The 16,222-nt window shown below is 41.2% G+C and overlaps 1 protein-coding gene across 23 annotated transcripts in view; it reads left to right on the top strand.

Moving 5' to 3' along the window:
* The window catches only part of KANSL1L (KAT8 regulatory NSL complex subunit 1 like), a 63,395-nt gene that overhangs the window by 34,634 nt on the left and 12,539 nt on the right, over positions 1-16,222 (top strand). For 11 of the 23 annotated variants that reach the window (XR_007708457.1, XR_007708456.1, XR_007708450.1 and 8 more), the window contains 3 exons: positions 9,204-9,366; positions 13,442-13,552; positions 14,030-14,089. Coding sequence is in view for 11 of the 23 variants with exons in the window: in XM_050711431.1 (XP_050567388.1) it covers positions 9,204-9,366; positions 13,442-13,552; positions 14,030-14,089 (334 nt within the window). In the remaining 12 variants the exon portion in view is untranslated. Of the gene's footprint in view, positions 1-9,203; positions 9,367-13,441; positions 13,553-13,951; positions 14,090-16,222 lie in introns of all 23 variants that reach the window. The other 12 variants (XR_007708448.1, XR_007708449.1, XR_007708451.1 and 9 more) reach the window with 2 other exon arrangements.

Raw genomic sequence — 16,222 nt, 5'->3', positions numbered from 1 at the left:
GTTAACCAAGGGGCTGCATGGAGAGCTGTGTTGTGTGCTACAGAGGGATTCTGCTCATGTTCCTGGAGAAAATAAGAGGTGGTGGCAGCAATCAAGCTGTCAGCTTCAGGCTTGATGCAAGTGCCAAACTCAATTAAAGTTTTCAAAATTGAGGTAAAGATTTAACAGAGGCGCATACAGTGTTGGTTAAAAACAGAGATCCTGCTGGGGAAGTAAGTGATAAAATTGAAGTAGACAATTTCAGCATGTTCTGACAATCAAACCTGAATGCTTATCAAGTCTTAAGAGTTAAGAGCCATCAACAGTGTACAGTTTCATTCAAGAAGTTTGATTCTAACAGGCACTGGCACTGTCTGACTCGTGCACTCGCTACGCTTGGTCACCCAGCTGTTGATGAGATTGCTCAGCTTGAAATGGAAGAACACTGGATATCAGCCCAGGCTGAGCTGTAGATTAGGCAGATGTCTAAGGGTAAGGATGCAAAATGTGGAGTGGCCTCTGGGACTGATACCTATTTTTCTTAGAAAATGCATTTATTTTCCAATTAGTAATCCAGCAAATTTCCTCTGGCCTTTCATAGAAAAATTAGTTATTCCTTAGCAACATGGAAAACAGTTGGATTTTTAATGTAATGTTACTGTGCTGCCTCTGGCAGGTGGTTCCCCCTCATTTCTTTGAGTTTTAAATATTTTTATAGCCCATGGTACCATGGTTTGTGAGGATCCCCCTTTCTTTAAGGACATTGGCCTGAAAGCACGCTGCAGCTAGAGTAGACTTGCTGCTACCTCCCTGCAGCAGTGATGGAGTTAACAGAGAGCAGCTTGCCAAAGTCTGAAGGAAAAGATGGGATCTTCTGAACGCTGCAGCTCCTCTGCCAGCTTCTGGTTCACACAGCCAGCGAGTGCCTGGCGGTGCTGATGGACGATGCAATCTGAGCAAATGAGGACTACTAGAGGAATCACAGCAAATGCAGACTTCCCGTGCGTAGGATGTAAGAAATGCTGGCATAGCTTTGAGGAATTTGTTTTTTCAGGAGGGCAGATGACCGACTATATGCCCTTTTGTTTATTGAATGGCATTCAGAGCGTTGTCCTTCGCATCTTTTCAAATTCTTTTGGGAAGCTTGTTTTCCCTGTGCAACCCCCAACATCCATGTTAGGAAAAGGAAAGTATGAAACTGTGAGCTGCTATCCCATCTGCCAGTTCATAAGGTCACTTGGAAGAGAGCCACATTTTTTCTCTATCTGCTGCCATGCTGCATACATTTGCAATGCTGTCAAAAGTTTGAGTCTTCAGTGACCTAGTAGCCTCCCAGTGCTTGCTGAGAGATGCCCTGCATTGTCCTCTGCTTTGATGTATTTCTCTTCTGAAGAAGAGTATACCTTGCCCTACTCCAGTATTTTAGGTAATGGTTATACTGTCTACAAGAAAGCAAAGAACTCATGCAAGAAGCAGTGCAAAACTAGATGAATCCTTGAAATTGCCCTGGAAGTGCAGAAGACCTGCCAGATGAACAAGATAGCTAGGCTGCAGTGGGATAAATAAAACAGGATGCGGGGTGTTTGCCTTATCCGTCACCATCCAGTATCCTCAGGAACTTAAAACATCCTTTGGGTCCAGATTCGCTTGTCCACTAATTCAGAATGAGTAAGTACCCCAGACAATCTGTTTGTCATTTTTTGGCCGTGGAATCTGTTTTGCATCTCTCTTCTTTCATTATCTAAATATCTCAGTAAGAACTTAGGCCATCTCTGGGTTGCGAGTCAGTGCACAAGCCACTCAGAACAATCCCCTTGCACAGTGAACCCTGGAACTACGGTTTGTTTTGGAGTAGAGGACGTGATTGTAGTGATGATTTCTTCAGCCTGAGTTTTCAATGAGTGTTAAGAACTTGCATGCGAGGTAAAACTATGGAGCAGCTGCAGGCATGCTCTAGTAGGAGGGACACGTGCTCCTGAACGGGGGCTGGAGTCCTGAGATGTCTTCATTTGAAGCACTGAGCTGCAATTGAATCTTTTCCTGGTGTTTGTGGCATTTATAACTTTATATTTATAACATTTCCACCCGCACCCACTGTGGATTCTCCAATGTCTGGGTGCTCCCACAAATACTTTTCCTGCAGCAGGGACCTGGAGTATCTCTGGCTATTTTTTGCCTAAACTTGGAGGAACTGAATTTATCTTTGAGATTTCAAAAGCTCTATAAAATTTATTTAACAGCGGCCAACAAGTGTTACTACTACTCTGGTAGTCTCAGCGAGGTCTTTGCTTAGCTCACATGTCCTAGTGTTTACTAGAATGTATTTCATCTGTGTGCCTTGTTGCAGGGTTTGTGTTTTGCTGTTGTTTTTTTGTTGTAACAAGGAATTTGTTTTGCCCAGGTCATTTTGTTAGTTTTTCGTGTCATTAGCTAGGATGTTACGTTAGTTTCACCTCTTTTGGTTAAGTGTTGCTTCACCAAGAGGTGTCACTGGGGCTAGGTAGTTAAAACATTATACAGAGATGCCTAAAGGTAATAGGCCAAAGAGGAGTGAGATCTGCCTACTATCAAATTTGGTCCTCTCAAGTTTTTGCGGGGTTCTGGAGCATGTTTTTTTTTTTTTTTTTTAAATCAGAAAATTCTCATTGTATTCTGTATCTCCACCTGCTGGAGGAAGGCATGGTTGTGTGGACTGAGGCACATGTGGGGAAAACTGCAATTTAAATTTGCAGAGGTGCCAACACCTTGAAAGTCAGGAGCTGAGGTGCAAAAGCTTGCATTTTAGATACCATGAGCAAACAATTGGTATAATGTTGCCATCTCTTGCGGTTGAGTATTGCTATGTTTTTCTCTTCAGTCTCAATCCGGAGTTCAGTGAGAGCATAAGAATATCTGCTTTCATTTAGTGGCTTAAAAAAATATTCCTGCTAGTCTCAAAAAATAAAAATAAAAAAGTGAGTGCTTATTCAGAAGGCTCAAAATCGGGGGGGGGGGGGGGGAAGTATTTGGGTTTCATCTTTTAATCTGCTTCTCACACCAGTTCTATGATTTTTGCATCCCATTGCTTTCCCAGTGCATACTTAGTGCTAGTGATACTTTTTGTAGATGTCACTTGATAAATGCATAAGGATCTGTGACCAAGTCTTGTTAGTATATGTATTTTATATATATGTATAATCTGTATGATAACTAGCATGCAGAGCCTTTTCCTTAATTGCTGAGCATGTGCTATCTACAAGTGGTCTGTAGCAAGCACCAAAAATCACAGGAAGGGAGAATATGGGACAGGGCATGTGTGCAGGCGGGCAGCTTCCCAGGGTACTAAACATACTGTGGAAGCTGGACCCTCTTTTCTGCCAGGCGTACGCCTGTCTGGGGATGAGAGTTTTATCAACCTGCTTCCTAGAATACCATCCCATTTCCCCTGCCAGATTGTCCCATGTTGTGGTTTATTTGCTTTTAAGGAGATTGAGGAGATACAGGTGAGTTCTTTGTGGCTGTTATCAGTTGATGGTTTCTCTAGCTCACTCAGTCTGCAAATCAGGAAAAAAAAAAAAAAAGGCACTGATAGTAACTATCTAACGTACCATTCAGTAGCCAGCCAGCAATTCTGCCCTCAGGCAGAGAAGCAGCCATTTCCCCATAGTTGCACTGAAAGAAGCCTACTGGTTGTCATTCCCCTCGATGTGTCGCTAGGTTTTGTCTCCACCACCCGCTTCTGCATAGCACACTGGCACTGCTGGATTCTCAAGCTGTGAGTACAAGGAGTGGTGCTGTCTTGCCAAGTCTCCTGCAAACTGTTTTCAAGAAGAGGATGCACCCGGCATTAGTGAAAGTGGTGGAGTGCCTCTGTGGATGTGTCAGTCTTCTGGTCTCGGGGTAGAATCCATTGGTTCTGGTTTACCAAGTTTGTAAGTGAAAGTAATAGTTGATAAAGTTACTGTTCTAACTCTGGAAGCTTTAAAAAGAAACTCACCTATATGTAAAATCAGGAGAAAAAACAACTCATCTGGAAAAAAAAGGTATTTCTATGCATTCAACTATTCTGAATGTATGATAAGACTTATCTATTGAGGAGGAAGGAGGGGAGAACACCTTTTGCTTTGTAATGCTGTGATATGAGTAGAACTAAATCCCTCTTGGTAAGGTTTATGTTAAGCCAGTCAATCTGTAAATTCGCTTTTCTAGAACAAAAAACTCGAAGTGTTCTTTTCACAGTGTTGCAACTTTAGCTTATTAAAATGTTTGAGTGTTCTACTGATTACATCTACTCTTAATGTCTATATGGCATTTTTACAAAACATATCTACATGGGTTAAAATATCTTTCCTTCTTTGGATTTATGTGATTGGTCAAAGATTAATCACTAACTTTGAATTTTTTCAATTGATTTGCTTCTTCAACAAAAGGGTTTTGTTTCAGAATGTTGAAGACAGCATACATGTCCACAGAGCAGATGGAAATCCATCTCCCATTGGCTTAAAACTGGATTAAGGAAACCAAACTACATTTGTACTTGTGAGGGGTGGGTGGTCTGTGAGAAAGGTACAAGCTACCAGTTCTTTTATGACACTGACCAAAGATCTGAATTTGAGACGGGCTGGATGCTGAGTAAGTTGTCACTAGGCTTTATGAAAGTCAGTTTCTTTCAGTTCTCTCCCTGGAAAAACTAACCTCTGCCACAGGCTCTGCCTTACTGACAGCTTCAGCGGGGCCAGAGGCAGACTGACTGTTGTACATCCTAGGGCAGCTCGCTCTGCTGCACCTGCTGCACCTATGTATAGATGGCAGGCAAGTGCATGGGAAAGGTCATCTATAGAAACCGGAGCTGGCAGGGAGGCTCTGCAACGCATCGTGCATCTCTGGCACCATCTGTTAGGCACCTTCCCGTGTAGGGCTGTCTGAGATGCTTCGCCCATCTTCCCCCCGCACCACAAGTTGGTAAGGGAGGAAGTCTTTGGGGCTTTCAGAGTTACCTTTCACTATCCCCATGTTGTGTGTTTCCTAAAGGTATTCTTTTGTTAAGCTCTCTCTAGGGAGCCCCAGAGGGTTAGCATATGAAATAAGAAATGTCACTTAAGTGCATGTTCTGCCAGTGGGACATACCTCTGCTCAGAGCAGTTCGTTGTGTATGGAAGAGGGAGGCCATGGAGAAGTGGACTGGCCTCTAAGGTGGGTGCTAAAGCACAGAAGCAAGTGGGTAACACGGTGCTCTGTTGGTTTGAGTTACACGTAGCACTGCTAGAGGATTAAAAGTGAGTAGTGTGTTTGTTCAGAGAGGGGTCATCAGCCGTCCATATGGTGGTTCTCTCCTGTCCGACAGGTAAGCCTCTGCAATGCAGTTGGCTGCTCTTTTACTGAAGAACAGCCTTTAATATTTATGGAGGTAGCTCCTCTTTGATATTGCTGTAAAGTTGTGTGTGTGTGTGTGGGGAGAATAAATACATTTTCAGGCTTATAAGAGTAATCAAAAGCAGACGTGACAGGTATTCAGCAGAGTGTATTCGAGCTGACTTAATTAACTTAGTGGATTCATACACATTGGTGTAATTGAACTGGGGCTCTCTTGTACTGTTACACTTATACCGTTTTTGGAAACGTGCCTGAGTTTCAGTAATCAGTAGCTGAAACCATGAGGTGAGTATTCAGAAGTCTCAACTGGGAGCACAAAACATTTTTCTTTTCAGTTGTGGCACACTTCACAAACTCTTTTCTCACTGCAGGATGATGGTTGGCTGGCGCTGCTAGGCTTTCTGATCTTTCTAGAATAATGGCGTGACCCCATCGTGCTTTGGCTAATGCATCAATTTATCACAAGCAAGTGCAAAAATTGTTTTGAATATCAAAATTAATTGCTCACTGCATTGTCTGTGACCCAGTAAGACAGTACTAAGAAAAAAAAAGTCCAAGAAGATTAAAATTCATAATATTCTGGAAAATTAGATTCTGTTGGTGATACCACTCCTTAGGAAGTTTAAAACAGAGCTACTATTTTAGCTTAGGATTTAAAGGTCACACACTTCTAATTTCCTCATAAGTACAGCATATTTTCTTCTCCATAATAGAATTAACCAAATGTAATGCTATTCTTCATATCTACTTACACTTAGGAAGCATGAGGTTTTGTATTGCAGTGCTGAAGAAAAATGTTTCAGTAGATGCGTAAGGTATTGTATATCAGGAGAAAAATGATACGCGTTGAGTAATATCTTTCTTGCCTTCTGAAGGGAAGGTTGGCATTGTAGCCAGGCTTGTAGACACCTGTCTTCTGAGAGCTCAGTGCCTCGGTTTTCATGAAACCACTTGTCTTTTCTGTGGCTGAGTGTCTGTGTTAGTGGGGTTGTTTTGTTCAGTTGTTTTTGGTGGTTGGTGGGGTATGTTTTTGGTTGGTTGGTTTGGGGTTTCTTTTTTTGATGTATTGCAAAATCAGTAACTAACGGCTGTAAAAGTCAAGCTGTAGACTCTGATGCTGAATTGGAAGGGGGGAGAGTTTTGTTCTCCAATAACGAGTTCTTCAGTTTTATTTCATTAAGGTTGAAGTGCTTTCTTTGAGCAGCATGCTTCCATTCCAGAATGAAGGGCTTCACAAATTGTTTCATCAAGAGTTGATTAAATCAACATTCCTGACGAACATCGTGATTTCACTAATTCAGCGTTTTCCAGTGGAAAACTACTGCATTAGAAATTTAAACCAGATCTAGTAACTGGGAACACAGACACTGCCAGGCCTTTTTTTTTTTTTAAGCTTTTTTCTAGTAACTTCAGAGGGTTTAACTAAAATTGCTCGTTACTATATAAGTCCTTATTTTCTTTTGAATTATGGACTGACTTAATGAAAGATGGAATTATTTAGGTGTTGATGCCAGAGCATTGAAGGAAATAATGCACAAACTCAGGCATAAGCATTGGAAACTCCAACCACAGAGAAGATGAGGAAAAGAATTGGGCACTTGCCAATGTTGGCAATTTGATTTCATTACTATTTCAAAATAGACTGTGGAGGTTATTTGACCATTTTATGCATGTTTTTCAGCAGGCTTAGCTTTAAGCTGTATTGTAAACGTGTTCGCAAATGAAGTGCATTAAAGCAAGTCAGGACTAAGGGACTGGCTGTCAGCATGTGTTGGTCTTATCTATGTCTTTTCTAGGTAATTTTACTGATTACCATTTGGGGATTTATTTTTTTTAAATTATTTACTGTACTGTGGATTCATTTTTGAAAAAAACGAGGCAGAGGGAGTGCAGTAGCAATTTAGTGGACATTCAGGAAACTGGTTCATTTCTAAAAAATATCTCTGGAAACAGCTTTTTGTGCAATTTTGAAAAGCAAAATTTTGAAATTGCATTGAAGGCAAAAGCTCTTCAGGCTTTAGCTTAATGGTCCATATAATGGGAGACATTAAGTTTGCTTTAGCACTTACTGCTTGCTATATATTGGCTTCTATGCCAGCACTTCGTGGGTATTTAAAGTTTAACAGAAGAAGCATGCCATATGTCTGCCACGGGAAATGACAGACAGTGTTTTGAAGGAGTCCTGGGCTGGAGAAGAATTGTTTCCAAAGTACGCCAAAAGTGCTTCTGTGTAAACGTGTGTATGGAGATCACGGTGGCTCAGGGACTGTTAAAGTTTTCGTTTGTGAAAACTGGGAAATAAAACAAACAGCCCTCACTACCAAGGGGTCTCCTCTGCTCCAACATCCTAACAGGCAGCTTCCGTGATTTTAAGAGATCCTGCAGTTTGTTGATGGGGAAAGGAAGAAATAGAAAGGGGAATTTTTCATGGGATATTTTCAGGCTTAGCGTGGGTTGCAAAACCTGATGCCACCTGACAGAAGTACTGATTTCAGCAAGGGGAGGGATTGTTTCTGTGGTGGATACAAGCACTGCATCGCTAACAGATGAGTGATGCTTCTAGAATACAGCCTGGAGTACCCCAGGCAGAAGGAGGCAGCTAAAGAGATTTCTTTAAGCAGAAGTACTTAGAAATACAAGTGATGTTTGTTTGATTGTCTTTCCTCTGATGCAGCTGCTAGATGTTTTCCTCTTATTCCATAAAAAGTCATAAGAAAATCAAGACAACCACTGTTAAATCCATTCTTACAGTTTATTAAGTTGAAATCCTTTTCCAGGAGATGATAGATGTGGCTGTTTGCATGGTGTTAGGCTGAGAACCTCGAAGTACCTCAGTTGTCCCCATTTTAGGATTCTGCAGCATTTGGCAAAGTAACAAAAACCTCATTTTCTGCATAGCAATGGAAGCCCTTAATGTCAGTACCTTTGGGGTTACTACCGCTAGTATCCAGAAAGACTGAAAGTGGCATCAGCAGCACTATTTCCCTGTAGTAGTTTTGTAGCATATTCTGAAGCATGGACTTGAGTTGCTTATTGCTTAGTAGTACCTTGTTCAACTCTTTCCTTCTGTCTTTGAGAGCTTAGCATATTGCGTGCACCTCCTACTTATTTCTGCCCATTTTCACCCTGCGTTTTGCCTTACTGTCTTGCTACTTTGCACCCACCAGTTCTGTGCAACCCATCATTTAACTCACTGTGCTCTAACAAGCCTCGCAAAGAAGCAGCTAAATTGATCTTTCTCAGCTCTCCTCCTAGTAGTAACTCCTCTTACTACCTATTAATGAATTGTTAGTGCGTCCCTCTCCTGCGTTTATTGTTCTATATCTTTTGTTTCTGTTGCTTATCTGACATTTAAGTTATAACAAGACAAGGGCTTTGCCCTCTTGCTTTGTGTAAATATGCTGCATGCACAAAATATTTAATGTTGTATCTTGCATTAAAATGTACAAGCTGTCTAGAGATGTAGTTACTAAGAATCATACTAAAGGGATAAATTGAGGAGACCCCTATGCGTAGTTCAGTGTTAGTATTGTTTGTGCATCCATGTTGTGCCTATTGTGCTGGAATGGCATTGTAAGCGGTGGTGGTTGGTCACAGGACATATCAGAATAATGATTGGAAACAGCTACGTTTTGCTCTGGAAACCCTGACAACTGTTTCCTGGTCCTAATTAAAGGGTATTTTTATATTCTTTGTATTGTGCACCGTAGTTCATAAGAAGTGGGGTTAGTCATGTTTAGACTAAGTTTGTAGGAATATTTTTTTCCATTCACACATCAAGGAGTCACTCTAAGTTTTTTCTTTTCTTCTGGTCCAGTTTGAGAGAAGTGAGTAAAGGAGAAGTTAACCTTTCTTTCTGTGCATCCATGCAGACTTCGCCATCTAGAGATGCCTCCTGTCCGTACAAAACTCAATTACCATGCATGGTGCCAGCCTCAGCGTTGATCAGCAGTGAGTACAGAACAGAATCTAGAATACTGGATTATGTGCAAGAGCTGGACTCTTCCTTCCATCCCGTCTTATCATTCCCTTCAGGTAAGTAACTCAAACCCCGTGCCTCTAACAGGGTTGGGCTTGTGAAAGCTGTAGAGCTTGTGGACTACTTTTCCTTACGAGTTATTTTTTTTTTAGAATTTAGTTTTCTTACAGAAAACTTCACGCCGGCAGAACATGAGTTTAGACTAAATGAAAGCCTTAGCTTCCTCCTGACATATGAAAAACACACTGTCTAGGTGTCCCATGCCAGTAAGACAGTTGCAATTCAGAAAGACTGACCCAGGAAAAATATGGGGATAATCTGTGGCTTGTTTCACAGTGTGGCTGATAAGTCAGTGCTAGTCACTTCAGTGATGCTTTTGCCCACGCACTGCTCCATCTTGGTTCTCTCGTTTTCATGAGCCACTTTCAGTTCAGGCCCTTTGCACTAGGCAAGAAAGCTTTTTTTTTTTTTCTTTTCAGTTTTTGTAATCGTTCTTGTAATAGCCTTTTTGGTGATCTTGTTTAAACCATGTTTATGGTTTCTGTCATCTGATTCTTTAAATTTTTGAACAATAATGCAGATGTTTCTGACTCTTCTTGGCCCTGAAACTAGTGCAGGTGCAACTTGGCAGCACTTAGGGCTTCAAAATTGCACGTTTGGTGTTGCTGTCTGCAGGAAGGATTTGTACTGTTAGATTTTTTGATGTTTTTGAGGTATTTGTTGACCAGTACAGCAATACTGCTGTTCTGGGTGTTGTCTTTGCCACAAAATAATACTGAACATGAAGCTTGGACTTCCATGGAACTGTGTGAGCCTTTAATCACACCCCCTGGCTTCCCAGAATGACAGAGTTTATGCTTCATCCTGCCACTGGGAAGTCAGGGATTCAAGGAAGTGTTGGGTTTGGTGAACGCATCGCTGGCCAGTGGAGAAGAGCCAGGTGTGGATGTGGAACCCTGAGGAGGTCTCAGCTCCTGCAAGTTTACATCCCACTTGTGGGATACAGAGGAGATTACCTCGAGGAGCAGACGGGGAAGAAAACACTCCAGGAGTGCAACAGCAAAAATCCCAATCAGCAGTATTCCTCTGGGGAGAGGAGAGAGAAGCAAAGCAGCTCTTAAATCTTTGTTCTTTCCAGACCCTTTCCCTCACTTACCCCGTGTCTCTGGCTGCCCAGCTGGACAGGAGCCAGGGGGATAGGCAGTTCCCAAATCCCTACAGAGGAGAGCTGTCCCCACACGCTGCTGCTTGGGTGGCTGCCAGTTTGTCTAACTCATCAGATTGTTTCCTTGCTTCCGCTTCTGTGCGAGCTTCACTGTACTACAGTGTATATGTTTTGGGTGGCTTTTTTCAGTGTTTCTTAAGACATCTGTTCAAGGATAGTCATGTAAGGCTATGCCCCTTGCTTTCATTTTTGCCTTAATCTCAAGGGAGACTAGGAAGTTCAACAAGAATGTTGGAAATCTCTTTTCTTAGAAAAGACGGCTCTAATCATCATGAAAATGAAAGAGTCTGAAAGGCTTTTGATTGCCTTGTGGCTGCTGTTGGTCGCTTTGCCAGGAGGGAGGAAGAAAAATATTATTTTAGCTTCATTCTGATACCAAGGACATCTTTCTTTTGAGGAATATTTATTCTCTTTTCCAGGAACCTTAGCCTTGCTACTAATAGATGAGACAGGAAGAGCGCTACGCTACTATCTCCTGCTCAGATGCAGTCCTTGCTTTTGAGGACTGTGCTGTGTATTCCACCGTTTCTTCCTCCTCACGAGGACTGCTAGTCTTTTTGTCATTTTATTTTATATGAACAAATTATGAAGAAGTGCATGCTAGAAATTTTCCAGTTTGGTCAGGTGGTCTGATTCACTTTCAACTTTTATTTGCAGCTTCCTTTGTTATCCTTTTCCAGAGGGACAACTTCTCTTAAAATGCCGCTTGTGGCGTGCCCACATCTTTTATCATTTTCTTTTGAATAAGGAAAGTTTGTCAACACAGTAGAAGAAAAGTTTTTTTTTGTTGTTTTTTTTTTTAAATTTCCTCTGTGTGGTAGAAAATATTATTGGTATTTGTCTTATTTCAAAACTCTGTGAATTCGATTCTTCAGTGTGTGAGGAGGGATTCAGATTGAAGATTCAGATGTTGTTCTCTGTATTTTTTTATTTTTATTTTTACTTCCAAAGAAGAATCATAATTTGCAGACAATTTAATTGTATAGTGCAATTGGACTGGCTCACAGCGTACTTGTATCTGGAAGTATAATGCTCGTTACAGATCTAAGTCCTGCCCTTAAATATTTCCATATTACCAAGGGTCTTTACCAAAAATATGTGAGTGGTTGCATTATACCTTGAGCATAGAAGTGCCTTTTCAAACTTGCACCTTGACAGCTGGAAAATTGTAGTTTGCTTCTGATGTTTGGGTCTGGTATTTGTGCATCTAGCTTGTGGATAATCTGGGACAAATACTCCTGCCCTTTTAATTAAGGCACAGGAGTGCATAATAAACAACCTCTGAAACATCAAGGTGGTTCCCCAGGAAAAAAAAAAAAAAGGCAGGAGAAGCATTTGTTGTTGTTGTTTGCATAAATGTCATGACCAATAAACCTTTCAGACCTTATCTATGCTTTACTCAGAGGTAGAATAAAAAACATGCTAAAAAGCTTTTGCAGGTCGCCTTTAGTCTTGTGACAAAATACCTGCTTAGATCAGTATCAAATTGAAATAATTTGTCGTTTTTAGTTAGCAAAATACGTTGAAAGCTTCTGTCCTGGCAAGTCCTCAAGGCTAAGATTGTATGTAAATAAAAATACTTCAGTGCCCACCCGGTGGCCCTGTGCTCAGCCCTCTTCTCATTGTGAATGTAATAGTTGTCAAGCGTGCTGCTTACGATGACATATTTCTTTCTACTTAATTTCTTTCATTTAATTTTGTTTCCGGAAAGGCTTTTCAAACAGAGACCAATTTTTCTTAAGCCTTCCTGTCCTAACAACAGTGGCTGAATTCCTTACCACTTGAGATGTTTTGCAGACTAATTCTTGGTTAGAGCTCCCTCGGGAAATGAATTGCATGTCCCTGCTGTAGCCTTTGCCAGGGAGAGAAAGAAGGAATGTACCTTGAAATTACCTCTAGGCTCCCAGCAGTAGTAATTTTCAAAAGCGTTAATTACTTGTACCCAGAAGGATGAACCGAAGGCTTTACAGAATACAGGGGAAGTGCACTGTGTGCTCTCCACCGTGCTGGGTTTTGTGCAGGAGTTAGTCAAGAGGGGAAGACCCCGGTCCTGCTCCCACCATACCCTCCAGAGCTTGTTTTCAGTCATGGGGTCGCTACAGGTACAGACATCGTTTATTCCAGAATAAGACAATCCTGCGCTTTCTTACTTTGGCTTTGAAGACTAAAAAAATGCTGTTAATCTACGAAGTGCCTACACTGAGATTTGTTGAGGAGCATCACTTAGGTTTGAGTCTTACTTTGATCTTAGTTGTCTTGTCAGCCCTTAGAGCTCATAGTGGTAGAGAGTTTGGAACCGCTTCAGCATACTGCCTTGGTCAGGACGTGTGGCTGCGTAGCTTCACAGCTAAAAATGGATTTGTTTTTACCCTGGCATAGCTCTCACTTTCCAGTAGCAGAAAGAAAGGTACCTTCAGTTCTTACCTCCCTGCAATTACAGGACATTATCTTGTGTAGTACTTGTCTTGGAGAACAGATAGAAAAGGCTACGGATCTTCGCCTGCGGTGCAGGATGCCACACGTGCAATAATTGTCTTGCTGAGAATTACCTTGCCTCAAGTTTTTTACTTATGTATGCAAAACTCACACCTCTGAAGTGTCTGGTTGGGCTTTTTTTGATCGTTGTCATCAGATTTTCCTTTTGCCAGTCTCAGGTGCTTCCCGATATTGTGTCCAGCTTGACTGTGTCAAGATACTGCACCCATGTAGCAGTTAGTCCTCATGGCATTGATGTTCTGTATGAACTGAAGGACTCAAAGCAGTATTGCTCATAGATTATATTACGTAGCATTGTGTAAATCCACTCCTAGACCTTCAGTGATGATGCAAAATTCATTATGTCATAGGTTGCCATCTTCCCAATACAGACTCCATTCACTTTGTGTTTTTTTTTTTTTCTCCTTCAGATATTCCTCTTCACATATACTTTGAAACATTATTAAGGAAGGATGACATCAAAGGAGAACCTGTTGATGCCTCATCTCTGGGAGTGGAGTTTAAAATATCTCCAGACAATGGTATGTAAGGCAAGACATTTTAATATTTCCAAGACTGTTTTTCATTAGTTCGCCCTGAAAATGTTCCATGTGTAAATTTACCACAAAGCAGGTTATCAGAGAAGGTAACGGGCTAGGGATGTAGGTGGAAGAGGAATCTCTTCGCCAAACACAATGTCAGGTACTCTGCTGTTACACTGAAGCAATCCCTTCAGAGCTGCAGGGTGGCACCAGTACAAGTGCAGGGAGTTTGGACCATGAGGTCTCTGCAAACGCAGGTGCCTGACTGCAGTATTCCCTACTACCTGGATTCCTATCAGAAGTCTTTTTTTTTTTCTATATTAAGTAGTTCACCGAGACTGCCTGTAAATCGCAGCAATGGAAAATAAGTTTACAACGTGATACATGTTTCTGTTGTAGACTACAATCAACATAATGTTTCTCTCAAACAATGGAGCAGTGACTTTTTATCTAATTCCAAATCTCAATCAATGTCAGGGACGTCTGACCAGCTGTCGGAGGGAAGAAAGAAAAGACATCTAAGTGAGACAGCAGTAGGTAAGAGACAAATTGTGTTAAGACAGTACTATTTTTTAAAACATATGTACTGTAGAAATGAGTTTATCACTGGGCTTTTGAGAATGAATTTTAAGGTATCTCCAATAAGGATACTACTATGAAACGTTACAGGAGCAAAGAAATGGATTTAGGATTCCATGAAAATAACGTGCTATTTTAAAGCATCTCTTTCTTCATCGGTGTGTATTACAAAAGGAGACAAGCTTCTGTATTTTATTTTTGGAATACTCTAAGGAAGCTGCTCAGCAAGTCCCACTGTGTTTTGCTGTGTCATTATTTTCACTATGAATTTTTTATAGTAGTGTAGTGAAACAGATGAAATGCAAATTTATCTGTCAAATCATGCACGCAACCAAACGTTTACTATTCCTAGCAGCTTTGGTCAGCTATGTTTCATTTGTGTACTGTCATTTGTGGTTCTGGCTTCCTTCCAGACAGTTAAGAGGACTTGTGGGCTACCAGTGCTTATAATTAGTGTTTTCACTCTTCTTATCTTTATATTTTAAGCCCTTGAATCTGTACTTCAGCAGTAGGTAAATTAATAGAAACTGCCCTGCAAGTTCTGTAGAGCTACATAGAATAATGTGGTAATTTAGGGACAAAAATTCAGCATGCCCTTGTAGAGATATATAGCATCTTACTTCTGCAGGCCAGTAGGATGTAAAACTTAACAGATTCTGTTAGAGATTGATTTATGTGAACCTTTAGAAAACGCTTAGCAAAGTTCCCCCCAAGGTATTTGAGGAAAATGACTAATTATATTATTCTAAAATTTCCCCTAAGAACGAACGAAAACATATAAATCATCAGTTAATGTTATGGAAAAACACACTTCCAGTGCATATCCAGGTAAAATTGCTGGTGTAACCTTGCAAGAGAGGTGGGAGAATGGGAATTGCTGCAGATGATTTAACCAAAACTTATGACCTGTTTAAAAGCAGAACAGCAACAACAACGAAAAGCAACGTATTGGTTAGGAAGTTGCAGGAGGGGCTGAAAGATGTGTTTAGGCAGACTAAAAACTCTCTGATTTAGATGAGTTTGTGGGTTTGGGTTGGCTTTTTTTGTTTGTTTTCTTTGTTTTGCTCGTGTGGTTTTTTTTGTTTTGTTTTTTGTCCTTCCCTTCCCTTTGCCATGCACTCTTCCCATGTGCTTTGTGCCTCTCTCCTCCTGGAGGGTGCTTTCCCCTGTCCCCTCTCGCCAGCAGCAATCTTCTTTGTCCATGCCACCTGCTGCCCTAACCAGTCACCGGCCCCCAAAAGGAAGGTGCTGGCCCAGTGCTCCTGGAACCACACTGTTTCCCTAAGTGAACAACTGGAATTACTTGGGAGCACTAGTAAGAGAGAAAACTTCGTGGTATAAACCTTTTGAACTTACAGTTAGGCTTCTGCCAATAGTATTTGGCTATTTGAGGTAACAGAAGGAAAAAAACAAAAACAACATCTTTTATCATAAGGATCATTTCCCAATGCCAGAAAACTGCAATGTGGTATAGTTGTGAGTAGTAGCAGCAGTTCTAGCTTATTAGTGCTGGGGGTGTAGTACTACATATTTATTCCTAATTTGGGCTCTGTCTAGGAGAAATTATCCATGGGGAAGGTCAGCCTGATGAACAAGGCCAAAAATAAAAGCTGTGTGCCAGGGAGCTGCAGAGCTGCTGGGGAGATGAGAGTTCACGTACTTGACCCAGCTTGTGCAATTCAGGATTTAGGATCTGTCTTATCTCTTCTTTTCATGTTGGAATCCACCGACCCTTTTTATTAGTCGCTATTTTAAGTTTGAGTTCTCGTTGTCTACTGGAAATTTAGGTAGAAGAAAAGCAGAATACTGGTGGTTAACTTCTGAATCCCCCTCAGCTTTGCTTACACTGGGACCGAGTAAGAGTAAACAAGAATTATGATTTGTCTGGGGCAGTGGACCACTGCTAAAAGAAACCACACATGGAGATCGAGAAACTAATTTTGTTTGTTACCCTTACTGCCACTTTTATTTTATCATTTTATCATTTATCCAGGAGGAATCTGTCAGTTAGGGATCAGTACGTCAGTGGGATGAAGCGCTGTGCGGGGACACTTGGAGCATTCCTCTAGGCCCAATTGTATTTGCTGTGTG

Source organism: Cygnus atratus, chromosome 6 (assembly GCF_013377495.2).
Source record: "Cygnus atratus isolate AKBS03 ecotype Queensland, Australia chromosome 6, CAtr_DNAZoo_HiC_assembly, whole genome shotgun sequence".
Taxonomy (NCBI): Eukaryota; Metazoa; Chordata; class Aves; order Anseriformes; family Anatidae; genus Cygnus; species Cygnus atratus.
Note: the sequence above shows the minus strand (reverse complement) of the source record. Positions and strands in the feature narration are given on the sequence as shown.